The sequence below is a fragment of the Halichoerus grypus genome, chromosome 3, assembly GCF_964656455.1.
Source record: "Halichoerus grypus chromosome 3, mHalGry1.hap1.1, whole genome shotgun sequence".
NCBI classification, from domain to species: domain Eukaryota; kingdom Metazoa; phylum Chordata; class Mammalia; order Carnivora; family Phocidae; genus Halichoerus; species Halichoerus grypus.
The window spans coordinates 131,430,869-131,447,345 of NC_135714.1; the positions used below are offsets into that span (position 1 = coordinate 131,430,869).

The following is a 16,477-nucleotide window of genomic DNA, read 5'->3' on the forward strand; positions in this document are numbered from 1 at the left end:
TGAATGGATAAAGAAGATGTGGTCCATATATACAATGGAATATTACTCAGCCATCAGAAAGGATGAATACCCAACTTTTACATCAACATGGATGGGACTGGAGGAGATTATGCTAAGTGACATAAGTCAAGCAGAGAAAGTCAATTATCATATGGTTTCACTTATTTGTGGAACATAAGGAATAGCATGGAGGACATTAGGAGAAGGAAGGGAAAAATGAGGGGTGGGGAATTGGAGGGAGAGATGAACCATGAGAGACTATGGACTCAGAACAAACAGGGCTTTAGAGGGGAGAGGGGAGGGGGGATTGGTTAGCCCGGTGATGGGTATTAAGGAGGGCACGTACTGCATGGAGCACTGGGTGTTATACGAAAACAGTGAATCATGGATCACTACATCAGAAACTAATGATGTATTGTATGGTGACTAATTGAACATAATAATAATAATAACAATAATAATAATAAATGGGTCTTGAGATTATCACTTTATAGGCAGCTTAGCTTACAGCAGCCCAAATGGAAAGCTATCAGGATGAGACTGGAAACCTGAGATTCTTTTGAACCTGGGCAGGCCTCTGGTGTTCCCCCCCTTCCTCTAAAACTTGGCCATTCTCCACTCTCCCCATGCAGAGTGCTGAAGACACAGTGGTTGCTTACTCTGGGGGAAGGCCAGGTGGGAACCGTGTTCTTCTCACACACCTGAGCCAGGTGGTTCCTGCAGACCAGGCTGCTGGCCCACCCGAGAACTGCTGGGCAGAGTCTCTGGGAGTGGGAGGTAGAGGGCACCCAGAGCTAGGTCCAGGGTAGGGCAGAGCATAGCAGGAGGCTCAGGGGCCGCTGAAGCTGGCTGTAGCCGTGGGGGAGGGGGCGGGGGAGTGGTCATCCTCCCGGCCAGCACCCGTGTCCCCAGACACACGTCCGAGTCAGTGCGTGCAGGCTGGCAGACACGCCAGCTGACAGAGTTAGGGAGTTTCTCTCTCCGTCCTTTCACTTATTCCCTTGACACATGCGTTGCTTTTTGGTCTTATTGGAGGTTCTTTCCACCCACACATAAATAATAATTTGAAGCTCTTAGTGGAAATCTTAATAGAAGAGAGTGGGACATTACCTATAAATTTCCAGTCTGGTTGAGTAGGCTGTTTTCTTTCCCGGAGTGTTTATTTCCAGAACCATTGTTAGATCACAGTTATCATTGGTATGGACGGTCTGAGCCCCGGACACGTGTGAGCGTCCATCCCATAGGCAGAGCTCATCCCCCACGGTTCCTCCACGTCCCATCATTGGTGTCAGGTAACTTCATTCTTCTCCCTGGATGAGCAGAGGTAGAGCAGACCCTGAAGCTGAACGTGGCCTCCTTCCTAATTTTACCTCTCTCCTTTGATGGGACGTGGCATCCAGCTGAAAATTGTTTAACTGAAACGCGACGTCTCTCTGCCTTCCTGCAGAGGGCTACTACCCGAAGCCCGGGAAGAAGTGCGTGGAGAAGTCCTGCTCTGATTCCAGCTCGGACTGCGGCAGCTCATCGGGCAGCGTGCGGGCCAGCCGGGGCAGCTGGGGCAGCTGGAGCAGTAGTAGCTCCGACGGGGACAAGAAGCCTGCGGCGGGCCCTCAGCACTTCCTGCCGGCCGGTGAGTCCGGGGGGGCGGGGGGGGCGGCCTGCCAACCGCCCTCGGCGAGCCGGGTACCAGGCCAGGATCTGCCTTCCAGCGCCTGGAGCCCACGCAGGGCCGCAGGTTGGAGTACCGGCTTCGCTTTGGATTTCATTCACTCTCTTGTTTTTCCCTCCTTTCTTTTTTTCCCCTCCCCTCCCCTCCCCACCTCATCATCATCATCGTTATCATCATCATCATTTCAATGCGTATCTTTGAAACAGTTCAAAGAACTTCCACGTTCATTTTATTACTTGCGCGTTTTTATTATGGTAAAATATTTGTAACAGAATTTACAGTTTTTAAGTGTAGCGTTCAGTGGCATTAAGAACACTCCTATTGCATAACCATCCATTCCCCGAATCTTCTCATCAGCCCCAACAGACTCTGCACCTTTAAACAACGGCTCTCCGTTCCCCAGTCCCCGCTCCCCCAGCCCCTGGAAGCCTCTCTGCTACTTCCTGTCTCGATCACTTTGACTACTCTAGTGTCTAAGTAGAATCACACAGTGGTTGTCCTTTTGTGTCTGGCTTATTTCACTTAGCGTAATTTCTCCAAGGTTCTTCCATCCTTCCTTTTTTTTTTTTTTTTTTAAGATTTTATTTATTTGACAGAGAGAGAGACAGCTAGAGAGGGAACACAAGCAGGGGGAGTGGGAGAGGGAGGAGCAGGCTTCCCGCTGAGCAGGGAGCCCGATGCGGGGCTCGATCCCAGGACCCTGGGATCATGACCTGAGCCCAAGGCAGACGCTTAACGACTGAGCCACCCAGGCGCCCCCCATCCTTCCTTTTTAAGGCCGAATAATATTCCATTCCATGTACATACCACATTTTGATTATCCATTCATCTGTTGATGGCCATTTGGGGTGTTTCCACATTTTGGCTCTTGTGAATAATGCTTCTGTGGACATTGCGGCCCGCTCTTATTTTTGAGAAATTTGGAGATTTGGGAAAGGTCAAAGAATTAACTTACTTTTATTATATTTACCCTCGTTTTTGTTTTTTTTTTTAATAATGCCTTATAGTCTGTTCCACTTTTACCTCCTCAAGAGCATCACTGTCCACTGTCGTGAACTTGGTGTGTATTCTTCTAGTCCATATTTTATTTTACCTTCATATGTCCACCAACAAAGTATAGAATATTTGTGACTTACGTAAAGGAAATCGCACTTTAGTATATCATTCTGCATCTTGCTTCTTTCACTTGGTGTTTTTTTAAGCTCTGTGACCATATAAAGATGGAGTTCGTTCCTTTCCACTATTGTTTTCAACATAGTAAATTTAGTCTTTGTGTAAGGAAACGGTGGTGAGATTGAGAAGCTCGCACGTGTGAGGCCTTCGTTCCCCAGTCACACTCACACTGCTCCCACATGGCCTTGAGAGGGAGGGCCAGCATCCCTGGGCCAGGCTGAGGTGTGAGGCCCCGGGCTCAGAGAGGTTGGCGGCTTGTTGCACAGCCCAGTTTGCTCACCGCCAGGGGCTCGGGCTCGAACCCTGTCTCCTCCCCCAGACAGGCTGCTTCAAGCCACAGACAGCTCCCTTCAGCAGCCTCTGGGCTGTCTCTCTTCTCTGTCTCCTCCCCGCGGTGAGACCTATAAAAGAAGGTCTTATCTGAGAGACCAGGGCACGATAGCCATAAAAACCTACACAGGGCACCCACGTGTATCTTCAGGCTGTGTTTCGTTATCAGCTCCCCCACCTCCCATCGCCAGGAGCCTTTGCGACATTGTTTTCTTAATGACCCCCCATAAAATTTTAATATCACTGATATGCACTGTTTATTACTGTGTACTGTGCTTTAGGCATAAAGAGATAAGATCTTCTCAGAAACATAGCAGTCCTGCCCCCTCTGGGGGACACTGTCTTCCCTCAACGTGGAGCCGCACGCAGGCTCAGATGAAGGCAGGCAGGTCCATGTGCTTTGATAGCGGGGATGCGTCTGGCCTGAGGAAACTTGGCTTTTGCAGCGTACACCAAGCACAGCTCCATCCACCACTGAAGACAAAGTTTCCCTGCTGATGCCAGCTCAAGATTTTTAAAAATCAGTCCTTCGTAACAAAGAATAGAAGTGCAGCTTTTGCTTAGGGAAGGCCAAGGAGCAAGATGGTAAAAATTATTGATGGTGTTGCCGTACTTAATATGTAGTTTATAGGTTGTTTGAGGGTTATGTACTATCAGGAAAATGTCCCCAGTATAATTAATGGTGTAAAAGACCATAAAGACAAAGTATATATGAAGTGTGAGCCCAATTTTATACATATGCATGCACATAAAAAGAGATGGTAAGGAAGTACACCTGATGTTGAACGGCCGCATCATCGCAGGTGACTTCTGTTTTTCTTCTCTAAACTTACGTTTGTTTTCAGAGGTTTCCTACAGTGGCACTTTTATAAACTGCAGGGGTCTATTTATACAGCAAGATTTCTTTTATCAGAAAAATCCTTATGAGAAAGTTATGTAATATTAACAGTTTCAGCTTTTTTCCATAATTAAAACACTGTGAGTCCAAAATCCATAAATTTAAGTTAGTAAGTTTTCAATGAAAAGATAAATATAATAGAGATTTTTAAAAAATAAAATTACTAATGTGAAAATCAGTTAAAAGTGAGAAATGAATTGCTCATTCAGGGTTAGTGATATTAGGAGTCTGCACTTTAATACATAGTGCAGTTAAATTACATTTGTAAAAGCTTGTGATAATTTTTTTGCTTCTATGCAGGAGACAATGTTTCACAAAATGACTTTTCTTCAGAAACTCCCATCTCCTTGAATCTTTCTCATAACATCTGCAATCCCACGTAAGTGTTTAACTTTCTAGCTTTTATAGTGTGTTTTATGTATTATCTTTTTCTGTCACTGTGCTGCCTGCTGCTTTGTACTTGGTTCTGCAGGTGGAAATAGGAAAGCTTTTTAAGAATGAAAGAAACATCCAATTTCGCTCATAATTCAGAAAGCAGGATCCTTCCGAGTAAACATGTTTCCTGTGGGCATGTCTCTGGGAGCCCTGTTGCTGCCAGTGATAAAGCCACTTTAGAACACATCCCATTTCTGGGGCGCCTGGGTGGCTCAGTTGGTAAAGCGTCTGCCTTTGGCTCAGGTCTTGATCCCAGGGTCCTGGGATCGAGCCCCGGTGGGGCTCAGGCTCAGTGGGGAGTCTGCTTGTCTCTCTCCCTCTGCCCCTCCCCCAGCTTGCACGCGCTCTCTCGCTCTTAAATAAATAAATCTTAAGGGGAAAAAAAAAAAGAACACATCTCATTCCTGAAAGCAGAAAGAGAAACTGCAGTTATTGTAGGGATGGGCGTTATCTACTCTTTGCTAGGACTTGAAATAAAACTGAGCACTGATGACGTAGGGAGTTTTGCAAGAAGCTAGCCGATCCTCCCATGGTTATGACTCCACTCTGTGATGATTGCTGCCCCATCGAACAAAATAGACAGGTGGCTTTTGTTGAGCGGGACAAGAGGGTTTTTGAGTGAGAACGTGATCACATTTCCTTAGGCGCTGGTCGCGTTGTGAGAGGACAGGAGGCTCTCGTTAACATTAGATGGATGCGCCTGTGAAGAAGGAAGTTCAGCGGGGGGACGAGGCAAGCTGTCGACTGTTTTGGGAGCGTACAGTGACTAGGGATCGATACCTGCTGCCGGCTGGTGCTGGGCAGACGGGAGCCTGCAGTTGGCCTCAGTTAAACTGATTTTGTTGTGTATTAAAAACAGGCTTTGCTGGGTCTTGGAAATTGGATATCCCTTAACCCTTTTCTGGCTGTGTACCTTTGTGTCTCTAGTATTTCTGTTTCTTGGGGGAAGAATTCCTGTAAAACTCAGACTTGGTTGAACAAAGTTGGTATGTCCTTGTACAGAAGAAATCCGTAGATCCTCATTTTCTCGCTTTCTCCACAGAAACATGAATAATCTCCCACAATACGCAGAACCTCCCTGTCCCAGCCTTCCTGCCGGGCCCGCAGGTGTTGAAGAAGATAAAGGTGAGGCGCAGACTCTTGCTACCGGCACCAGCCAGGGGTCCCTCCACATGGCAGGCCAGGGAGCAGGTGGCGGGGGGGCGGGCCCTCTTGTCCGAGCCACGTCACCGCGCTTCCGTGCACTCTGGAAGGCCCCTGCTCTCTGGATCGGCGTCATCAGGGGCCTCGGACTCGGGCTGCCCCTGCCTTGTAGCCGAGGTGCTCGTGTCTCCCGTTGTCCTGCAGCGCCTGCTTCCCGCGTGGCGGGGTCGGGGCTTGTGGCAGGATGAGCCCAGTGTCCACTCCCCGTGGCATCATGGAGCTCTGATACACGGACTTGCTTTTGCTTATATCAGTTCTGCTAGATTTGAAAACTGCCCTATGCCTTGGAGCCGACTTTGAAAGCATGGGCTTCTGCACTGTGCTTTGGATACATTTTGGACTTGCTATTGTTGAATTGTCAGTGGAACAGTGGCGTTCTCCTTAGACCCCATCTTTCTGCTTTATATCCTGAAAGTAGATCCCGAAAAGGGTCAGGGAAGACAGAGATGATCAGCACGTGTGGGTGACTTGCGGGGAGTGTTTTCTAGAAGGAAAGAAGAGAAGATGCAGGAAGGGTGGGATGAGGGCCGAGGAGGGAAGAGGGTAGACTGAGAGGACTTGTTCTCTTCCTTAGGTCTTTACCCACCTGGAGACCTGTGGCCCACACAGCCCGTGTGTGTGACAAGCAGCTTCAACTGCGCTGTGGAGAACAGCATGCCTGGCGTGGTGCAGGGCCCAGCCCCCGTGCATAATAGGTACGGAGTCTCTTCTCTGGTCGTTGCCTCACTTAGCCTAAGGGGACTGGAGTTCAGTCTGTTAGGCAGGCCTTGCAAAATTGGGGGCCAGGCTTCCTTCCCCCGTGCACCTTAGCTGGGTGTTTCCATCTGCCTCTTGAAGTTGCGTTGTGATGTCTTAGAAAACAACAAAGCCTGGGTGAGAGAAACATGAAATAAGAGCAACACAGCTGCTGACCACATCATTACTTTCCTCCTTAAGTTGAAAAGATGGTCTGTTAATAGAGGCCCGTTTGGAAAAACAATCACTCACAACTCCTACCCCCTGACGGAGTAGAGATTTCCATTTTTCCGTGGCATTCATCATGAACACATTGAAAATGTTAAGAAAGATCAGATAGTTTGAGTATTGAAAGACCATTACACGGGAGCAGTTTCTTTAATTTGCTATTGGATGTCAAGGACGTTCAGTGGTGAGAACGTGAGAAAATGGTGGCATCTATGTTTAATCACGGAATCTATTTGAGGTTTTCTTTTTTGGTTCAGTTTATTACAGTGGTATTGACTTTCTTCTCTCTATCATGAGACTCCAGTTTGTAATCGTGATCATAAGTATCTGTCGCGAATCAGTCGTGCTGGTTTTGGCTCCCCTGAGACGAATGCCGACCCTGCCCCGGGTGAGGGGGACGCTTTAGAGCCGCACCTGCTGAGGCTGAGAGGCTCGGGGTAGCGCAGTCGCCCTCCCAGAGCGCTCCGGAAGCCAGGGCCTTGGATTCTGCCTCCGGTTGGACTTAGCCCACCTGGTGATCAGGCGAGTGCGCTCCCCACCGGAGCCATCCGTCCTGCAAGGCCGTGTCATTGGCGGGGAGCGTTCAGTCAGGAAGTCTTTGATCCCGGGACTTGAGAAAGTACATCTTTTCTCTTCCAAAACTGAGGGATGAGCAGTGACTAGGATGCTGGGCCATGAAATCGTTCTCCTCTTTCTTCACTCGGTCTTTTGACGTCCTGCTTCTGAAATGAGACCTCTTGTGTTTTGTAGCAGTTTCATTGACTGGAGCGCAGCCTGTGAAGGCCAGTTCCCCAGCGTGTACTGTCCGTTGGAACTGAACGATTATAATGCCTTTCCGGAAGGTAAAAGCTGCTCAAACAATCCGATGCCATTCTTTTACTTTCAGAAAAATCGAAGCAGAAAGTGGATGGACCTGAGGCACTAACTGCAGAAGAATGTACCTTTTTTTTTTTTTAATTTTTATTTTATTATGTTATGTCACCATACAATACATCATTAGTTTTTGATGTAGTGTTCCATGATTCATTGTTGGCATATAACACCCAGTGCTCCATGCAGTATGTACCCTCCTTAATACCCATCACCAGGCTACCCCATCCCCCCACACCCCTCCCCTCTAGAACCCTCAGTTTGTTTCTCAGAGTCCATAGTCTCTCATGGTTCATCTCTCCCTCCAGTTTCCCCCCCTTCATTTTTCCCTTCCTTCTCCTAATGTCCTCCATGCTATTCCTTACGTTCCACAAATAATTGAAACCATATAATTGACTTTCTCTGCTTGACTTATTTCACTTAGCATAATCTCCTCCAGAATGTACCTTTTTAAAAGCAACTTCGATACAATTGACCCAGAACATTGTATTAGTTTCAGGTGTATGACGTAATGATTGGCTATTGGTATGTACTGGGAAGTGATGGCTACAGTAAGTCTAGTCACCACCCATCCCTGTACATGATTACAAATGTTCTCTCTGTGAGGAAAACTTTTTTTTAAAGATTTTATTTATTTATTTGTCAGAGAGAGAGAGAGAGAGAGCACAAGCAGGGGGGAGCGGCAGAGGCAGAGGGAGAAGCAGGCTTCCCGCAGAGCAGGAAGCCCAATGCGGGGCTCGATCCCAGGACCCTGAGATCATGACCTGAGCTGAAGGCAGACGCTTAACGACTGAGCCACCCAGGTGCCCCTGTGAGGAAAACTAAGATCTCTCTTAGCACCTTATAAATACACGATAGGATATTGTTAACTCTGCTCATCATCACCGTGCACTGTATCTCTAGGATGGATTCATCTTATCATGGGGGGTTTGTACTGCTTGAGCACCTTCATCCATTTTACATACACCCCACTCCCCTCCACCCCCTCCACCCCCCGCCTCTGACAATCACCAGTCTGTTCTGTGTATTCATGAGCTTGGACTTTTGTTGTTATTTGTCTGTTTATTAGGAATGTGCCTTATAAACAAAACAGATGAACATAGGGGAAGGGAAGGAAAAATAAGACGAAATCAGAGAGGGAGACAAACCATGAGAGACTCTTAACTCTAGGAAGCAAACTGAGAGTTGCTGGAGGGGAGGGGGTTGGGGTAACTGGGTGATGGGCATTAAGGAGAGCGTGTGATATGTTGAACACTGGGTGTTCTATGCAACTGGTGAATCACTAAATTCTATCCCTGAAACTAATAATACACTATATGTTAATTAAATTGAATTTTTTTAAAAAAAGAATGCACCTTTAACAGTGAGAACCTTTGAGAATGACCTTACAGGAAGCTGCCGAGTGGCTTCATGTGGGTTCAGTTGTGGAGGCCTGCCATGTATAATTTTAGATGGTCTCAAACAGCCCTCTCAACCTGGCTGTCTGGAGGCTTCTACAAATAACCCTGATCTATTTAGTCCCTCAGATTTGGTAGACCTGGGTCATGTGGATTTCTGTGGACTTAAGATTGTAGATTATCCATTGGGAGGCTGAGGCTTTAGGTATTTGCTGTACTTTTTAGGCAGACAAGTCCCGAGTGAAATGGAAACAAGTACGGGCTTGTCCCTCAGCAGGGCCTAACTCTTCCTCCCCTGGGTGGTGGAGCAGAAGGACGGAACGGACGGAGAGCCAGGAGGGGAAGCTGTGGGAAGTTGCAGATGCTTGGGCTCAAGCATCCGTAATAATAAACACTAAGAGCTATGAGATTTCCCTGATAAGCTGCAAAATGTCCCTATTATACATCACAGCCTGATCACGATTTCTCATAGTGGGGCTACCTTTTCGGGGAAGCTCTAAGCCGTGTAAGTAGCTGGACTTCACCGGATTTTGATACCTGCCTTGCGCCATGCTAGCCACAGGGGGGTGCTGGGGTGACTTTCTTCCCGGGCTTGGGAGGCTTGTGTGTGGTACCGCAGCACCCCGTTATCTGGGTTGTGCTTTCTGTGGTTTCAGTTACCCGCGGTCAGCTGCCTTCCAGAAGCAGATGAGCCTCCTCCTGACGTGTTGTCAGAAGGTCGATAGTAGCCTAATGCTGTGTCACAGTGTCTGTCATTCACCTCACCTCCTCTCCTCACGTAGGCACTCTATTACCTCACAGCCTCACAAGAAGGGTGAGTGCGGTACAACAAGGTATTTTGAGAGGGAAAGAGAAAAGAGGGCCCAATCACATAACTTTTATCACAGTATGTTGTTAAAATTTTTCTATTTTATTAGTTAATCTCTTGCTGTGCCTGATTTATAAATTACACTTTACCCCGGGTATGTATGTATAGGAAGAAAACAACGTACACAGGGTTTGGGAGTATCCGTGGCTTCAGGCATCCACTGGGGGTCCTGGAACATATCTCTCGTGGATAAGGCAGGGACAACAGTACCTTCCTGCTTAGCTAAGAAGTGCTGGTTTCATGGTGTGTGTGCAGGAGGCTGAGGTCGGCACGACAGGTAATAAAAGCAAATGTTAAGGACTGGTAAGAATCGACACGATTCCAGGCTGCAGGAGTGTTTATTAAAAAGCCTGCCATCAAATTGTCAAATACAGAACATCAAGCCCAGAGGAAGACCTTCCTGAGGGCTTCCTGAGGGCTTCCCAGGTAGCATATCTGATAGGTTTAACCTTGAGAATGACAGCGTAACGGCCCGCCTGGTCCCCATGGGGTGAGTATCTACACCTGTCTTTACCTCGGCAGTATGGTAAGGCCTTGAAAGCTTTTGGCCTGAGAGTGGGAATTCAGATCTCGCCGTAAAAATGTTTACCTATGTTGTTGTCTTCCACTCTTTGTAGAAAACATGAATTACCCCAATGGCTTCCCTTGTCCTGCCGAAATTCAGACAGACTTTATGGATCACAACTCTCCATCTACCTGGAGCCCCCCGCCCAACATGCCGACTGCCTGGGGACATGCAGGTCTTCTCAATTCTCCGGTCAGTTTCGTGACCCCAGGGCAGCTCCGAGTTCTTTCTGGTGCTTCTTTAATCCTGGTCTCACTTCACTTCAGAGTCAGGTTCAGATTGGCCAAAGCCTGGCTTGTTTCCTTAAGATCACAGAAGCCAGGCTAGCCTCCCTCTGAAGGAGCCTAGTGCATAGTCAGACAGGTGGGGGCTTGCGGACACGGGCGGTTTAGCCGCCCTGAATGAGAAAGGCGTCCCAGAGGACACGGAGGAGCGATGCTGTGTCCATAAAATCGAGTTTGGGCCAGGAAGCCCCCTGTGACACAGCTGTGTTTATAAACACGGTCCTGCTGACCTTTTCATCTGTGCTCAGAGAGGAGCGAATCCAAATGACCAAAAGGTTGGTCAGTGGTCCGTGAGTGGGTCCTGAGGGCTTCCTGCCTGTCAGCACCCTTCTGAGCCTGAAAGCCCCGTGCCTCCTCCCTCTCACATCCACTCAAGACACTTTTTATGGATCGAGGGCATTTGACCTAGGGGTCCTTCCTTGGGTTGAAAATAAGTTCATCCAGTGAGATGAGCATTTCACAACCCTCTGCTTGAGAAAAATGGCGTTGAGGCAACCCAGAGGGTTGAGAATAGTTTAGTGACTTCCCAGTGACTTGGATGGGTACCACTGTGGTGTCCACTGGTATGCATTCAACCTTGATGTTGCCTTTCTAAAAAATTTCTTTTTTTCCCCCTCCTCATGTACACCTCAGCCCTACCTCACAAGTACCCGAAGCTTGTCTCCAATGTCTGGACTTTTTGGTTCCATCTGGGCCCCGCAAAGTGATGTATACGAAAGTTGCTGCCCCATCAATCCCACCACGGAACATTCGACTCACATGGAAAACCAGGCTGTCATGTGCAAGGAATACTACCCAGGGTTTAACCCGTTTCGTGCCTATATGAACCTGGACATATGGACTACCACAGCAAATAGGAATGCAAGCTTCCCACTGTCTAGAGACTCAAGCTACTGTGGGAATGTGTGAAAAGAATTTGATTTTTAAACAATGTGAATAAAGAGGCTTGTGTTTTGATTACTAGCGTAAACTGGTTGTTGAGATAGATTATGACATTGGTGGATATTTTGGCACTTTTATATGAAAATAAATTTTTTTAATGAAGTCTGGGTGCTCTATTTTTTTTTAACCCATTACAAATCACTGGTAGAAACTTAAGCATCCATATGTCATAACTTCTTCATAATTGAAGAAGTGTGTCAGACATGCCAAATGTTTTAAATTGGAACACGGGGGACTTCTAAGAAGGTTAAAAGTTGAGAAAGGAGGGGCTGCTATGGTTGTCCCCTCCTTGGGCATCAGAATCCTCCCCGCCCCCCCCGGGGAACTTCAAAACTGACCTTTATCTGGTGACATTCCCAGAGATTCTGACTGGACTGACCCGTGGCTCAGGCCGTCGGGATTTTGCTCCAGGTTCTCCACGGCCTGTAAGGCGCAGCCGGTGTTGAGAGCTGCGGGTTGGGAGGCCCAGCTGAGCAGCCCGCTCCCTTGCCTGGACAGACGGTGCTCAGGGTGGAGGGTGGCTCGTTCCGGTCCCGGCGGTCGCGGCTGCTTTGCGAAGCCGAGAGCCTAGCTCGGCTCTGCCTGTTCAGGAGCGCAAGAGTGTTCCCTGCCCTCTGTCCTGCCTGTGTGGGGGCAACAGCAGCAACAGGGACATTCTGGCAAGTGTTTGGTTTCCCCCTGAGTGAGCGGGCTTACTCCAAATACAAAAACTCGGGGGAGTTAGGTAGCCAAAGCATGTTTGCCAGACCAGTTTGTATGTGCTTGTCAGTGACTTGAGAAAGCCATGAGATAGTGGAAGTATCTATGTGCATGTGTAAACTTTGAAAACCTTTAACTTTTAATAAAAATGTCTTATTTTTTAACCTTTTGTCTTGTCTTTATTGGAAATTCAGTAGGAGGGAGTTTCGAGTGGAGCGCTGGGTATGCTGGCTTTGGACCTGTCTTTGCCATGGCTGCCAGGGGGCCTGGGACAAGGAGGGCGGCGTGCTGCCAACCTGGGGCTGCCCTTCTGTAAGCGGTGCCTCCAGGCATGCACGGCGGCTAGAGACTACTCAGGTGGCCAAGTCAGAATCCTGATTTGGGTAAAGCAGACCTCCCACCCCCAATGTGGAATAATGTTACAGTAATTTAGGTTCTAGGTATATACCCAAAAGAATCGAAAGCAGGGTCTTAAATGTTTGCATACCCATGTTCGTAGCAGCATCATTCACAATAGCTAAAAGGTGAGAACAACCTAATTGTCCATTGACAGATGAATGGATAATCAAAACATGGTATGTACATAGAATGGGATATTCAGCCTCAAAAAGGAAGATGATTCTGATCCATGCCACAACGTGGAGGGACCATGAAGACTTGATGCTCAGTGAACTAAGCCGGTCACAGGACAGTTACCGTATGATTCTACTTGTTTGTATGAGATACGTAGGGTGGTGAGATTCATAGAGACAGTAGAGTGGTCACCGGGGCTGAGGGGAGCGGGGTGGGGAGTTGTTGTTTAATGTGTACAGTTTTCGTTGGGGAAGATGAAAACGTTCTGAAATGGATGGTGGTGATGGTTGCACAACAGTGTGAAGGGTACTTAGTGCCACTGACCTGCACACTTCAAAATGATTAATATGGGAAGTTTTGTGTTAAGTATATTTTCCCACACACAAAAATAGGTTGATGAAAAAGCCCCAAAGCATTTTCAGAATCAAATTCAAAACTCCCAGGGAAGAGAGAGGGTGAGACGTTAGATGTACATTCTGTTCAGTGTGATTGTTGATCTACTTTATTTTTCTACTTTCATCGATCCCAATTCTCTATCAGGAAAACGTGAGAAACCAAAGTAAGTGTTTACTCCACTCTCTACGAGAAAAAGTAAATCTTCACTTCGACTGGAAGACTGTCTTTAGCCCTAAGACTAAAGCCAATGGCTGTGTGACATGTGCGTAAGCGGGAGAAGCCAAGTCCGGGTTGGGCCCCTGATGCAAGGGGCGTGGCTTTCTCTTCCTCTGTTTTCCCACTGGCCTCGTGGCCTGGACTCCTGACCCTGCTAAGGGTCTGTGTTACAGCATCAGACCTAACACAGCCTTCCCCACTTGTCTGGTTCCCCGTTGTCTCTCGCACCTGGCGTGGGGTCTGGTATTCAGCAGGGAGTGTAAAGGAATCGGGGGGAAGGAGGGTTACAATTACCTGGCAGTCGAAGTGAGTCTTAATTATATAGAGAATACTCCAATTCTTCTGTGGTTGAGAGACAAGCAAGGGCCACCAGCAAAGCAGCCAAGGTAGGAGAAAATGTTACCACAGCTCTTCACATATGAGTGAACTTCCAGACGTCAATCTCCATGCATAGAGTTCTTCATGACCACTGTTGTCATCCTGGATTAGTGACAGTGGGGAAAACTCAAGAATCACTTGAGTAATCAAGGAGGTAGAGGAGAAGATCACCCTGCCTTCTAGGGGTTTCAATTTGAATGGAGAACTCACCGAAGAGCCTGCCCTTTGGGGCCAGACTTCCTGAGGTCTAACTCCAGCTTCACCACATTTCTTAGTTTCTCCATGCCTCAGTTTCCTCTTCTGTAAAATGGGGATGACAGTGGTAACATACCTCATAGAGTAGTTGTGAGGAGTAAATGAGTGTTTAAATAGTAAACCCTCGATTGGCTGCTACTAGTATTTTGTATAATTACTATCGTCAATTTCAATGAAAGCATGAAACAACAGGACACAGGAAATGAAGTTTCAGGGTGGGTGGGGGCAAGTGAGGCAGGCACTTTTTACATTGCTGATGTGATTATAAATTCATTGGCAATGTATATCAGGGATCTTGAAGACTCTTCTAGGAATTGACTCCTACAAAAAATAGTACAAGATGTGCACAAAAATCAGATACTAGTTTTCTCTTGCTGCCATTAAAAATTCCCACAAACTTAGTCGCTTAAAACAACACAAATTTATCATCTTACAGTAGTCGGTCAGAAACCCAACACAAGTCTCACCGGACTAAAATCATGTTGGCAACACCATATTTATTCCCATGTGGAGGCTCTAGAGGAGAATCGACCTTCTTCCTTGACCTCTCCAGCTTCTCCAGGCCACCCACGTTCCTCTGCTCGTGGCCCCCTTTCTCCATCTTCAAAGCCAGTAATGTAACATCTCTCTGGTAACTGCTTCCTTCCACTGTCACATCTTTTTATATGATCTCAACTGGGAAAGATTCTCCTATTTTCAGAATCCATGTGATTAGACTGGGCCCACCCAGATCATCTCCCCATCTCAAGGTCCTGAATTTATCCCATCTTCAAAGTCCTTCTGGCTGTTTTTACAGGTTCCAGGGTTTAGGATGTGGACTTCTTTGGTGTGGGGGTCATTTTTCTGCCTACCACAAGTGATGTGTGAGCATATTCATTACAGTGTTTAGAACAGCAGTGAATTGGAAATAAATGTTCTACAACAGGAATGTTTAAATCATAGTTCATACGGATGTTAGAATTCTAGGAAGCCTCTAAAAACTGTAAGACAATAATATAGGCAGGGAAAGAATTAGGATACAAAGTTATATACAGCATGAATATGGATAGTTGTTTTACATATGAATATGGGTGTTTTATACAGTAAGAATATGATAGTTTATATAGCAGAATATGGAGTTGGAGGGAATGATGCACCATCTGGTGGGTGGGGTTGCAAGTGGTTTTTCTTTTTTGTATCTTTTTTTTTGTTTTTTTTTTTTTTTAAAGATTTTATTTATTTATTTGTGAGAGAGAGAATGAGAGACAGAGAGCATGAGAGGGGGGAGGGTCAGAGGGAGAAGCAGACTCCCCGCCGAGCAGGGAGCCCGATGCGGGACTCGATCCAGGGACCCCGGGATCATGACCTGAGCCGAAGGCAGTTGCTTAACCAACTGAGCCACCCAGGCGCCCTGTATCTTTTTTTTTGTACTGTCTATTGTAGGAATGTATTACTATTTATTACTCTATCTCCCAAAATTTTAATTAAATCTGAAGGGAAATATTTTATTTAACAGTGGGGAAAAGTAAGCATGTTAAAAACGAATACTGAAGTCCTAATAAAAGTTACATCGTGCTATAAAAAGATATAATTTTAAGGAAAAGGCAAAGTGAAACTTTCACTAAGCATTCCCCAATAAAAATCCTATAAAATGAGGTATGTGGTAATGACGTGGGTTAGGATTAAAGGCACATAAGAATGTCTTTAAATACCGGTACAGCCAGCATACAAAATGCAAAGCAGTCTAATTATGATGAATCGAAATACTAGACAAGTTTATAAAAGTCATCTTTAAAATACAACTTTGTTAAAATACATGTAATACTTAGGCCAACTCAAATTAACATTTCAAAATAGTAATTTCTGTGTGACCTAGATATTAGAGCCATTTAATCCTCCCACTAGAGTACAGAGGTCAGTAAAATACAATGTATTATTTATGGATGTAGAATGTATGTATTACTTAAAGGAAAATTAATTTGGAAATTAAAAATAATTGAAAACTTTGCCCAGTGTCCCCTCATCTGGCCCATCGCATGCGTACGCCTTCACTGTAGACGTAGAACTTACTTAAAATCTTGGAAACGATGGAAGGACCGGCCGGAGCACTGTGGCCTCCGCTCGAGTGGGACGTGAGCCCTCGGGCTACATTCAGTATGAAAAGAAAAGGAGCAAGCAGTCCTGGGTCAGGCCAGGCTCCCCAGTCCATCGTGTGTTCCCGATCCACAGTGCTGCGGAAGCCAAACCAGCCACTGGTTTGCCTTCCTGCTTTCATTTAGGAAATTTCATTACATCAAAATAACAGGTAAAAATTCAGAATTGAGTTGGTATTCGTTGGGATTCGTTAGGATAGGCTGAGTTATAAGCGGCAGTAACCAACTGAT

General features: G+C 46.6%; 1 protein-coding gene across 2 annotated transcripts in view; it reads left to right on the top strand.

The window, feature by feature from the left end:
- Positions 1-12,460, top strand: part of TMEM131L (transmembrane 131 like) — a 160,320-nt gene extending 147,860 nt beyond the window's left edge. For both annotated transcript variants that reach the window (XM_078069327.1, XM_078069328.1), the window contains 7 exons: positions 1,448-1,630; positions 4,371-4,449; positions 5,548-5,630; positions 6,283-6,403; positions 7,422-7,513; positions 10,424-10,563; positions 11,289-12,460. In XM_078069327.1, the coding sequence (XP_077925453.1) occupies positions 1,448-1,630; positions 4,371-4,449; positions 5,548-5,630; positions 6,283-6,403; positions 7,422-7,513; positions 10,424-10,563; positions 11,289-11,564 (974 nt within the window). In that variant the 3' untranslated portion in view covers positions 11,565-12,460. The remainder of the gene's footprint in view (positions 1-1,447; positions 1,631-4,370; positions 4,450-5,547; positions 5,631-6,282; positions 6,404-7,421; positions 7,514-10,423; positions 10,564-11,288) is intronic.
- Positions 12,461-16,477: the final 4,017 nt, after the last annotated feature.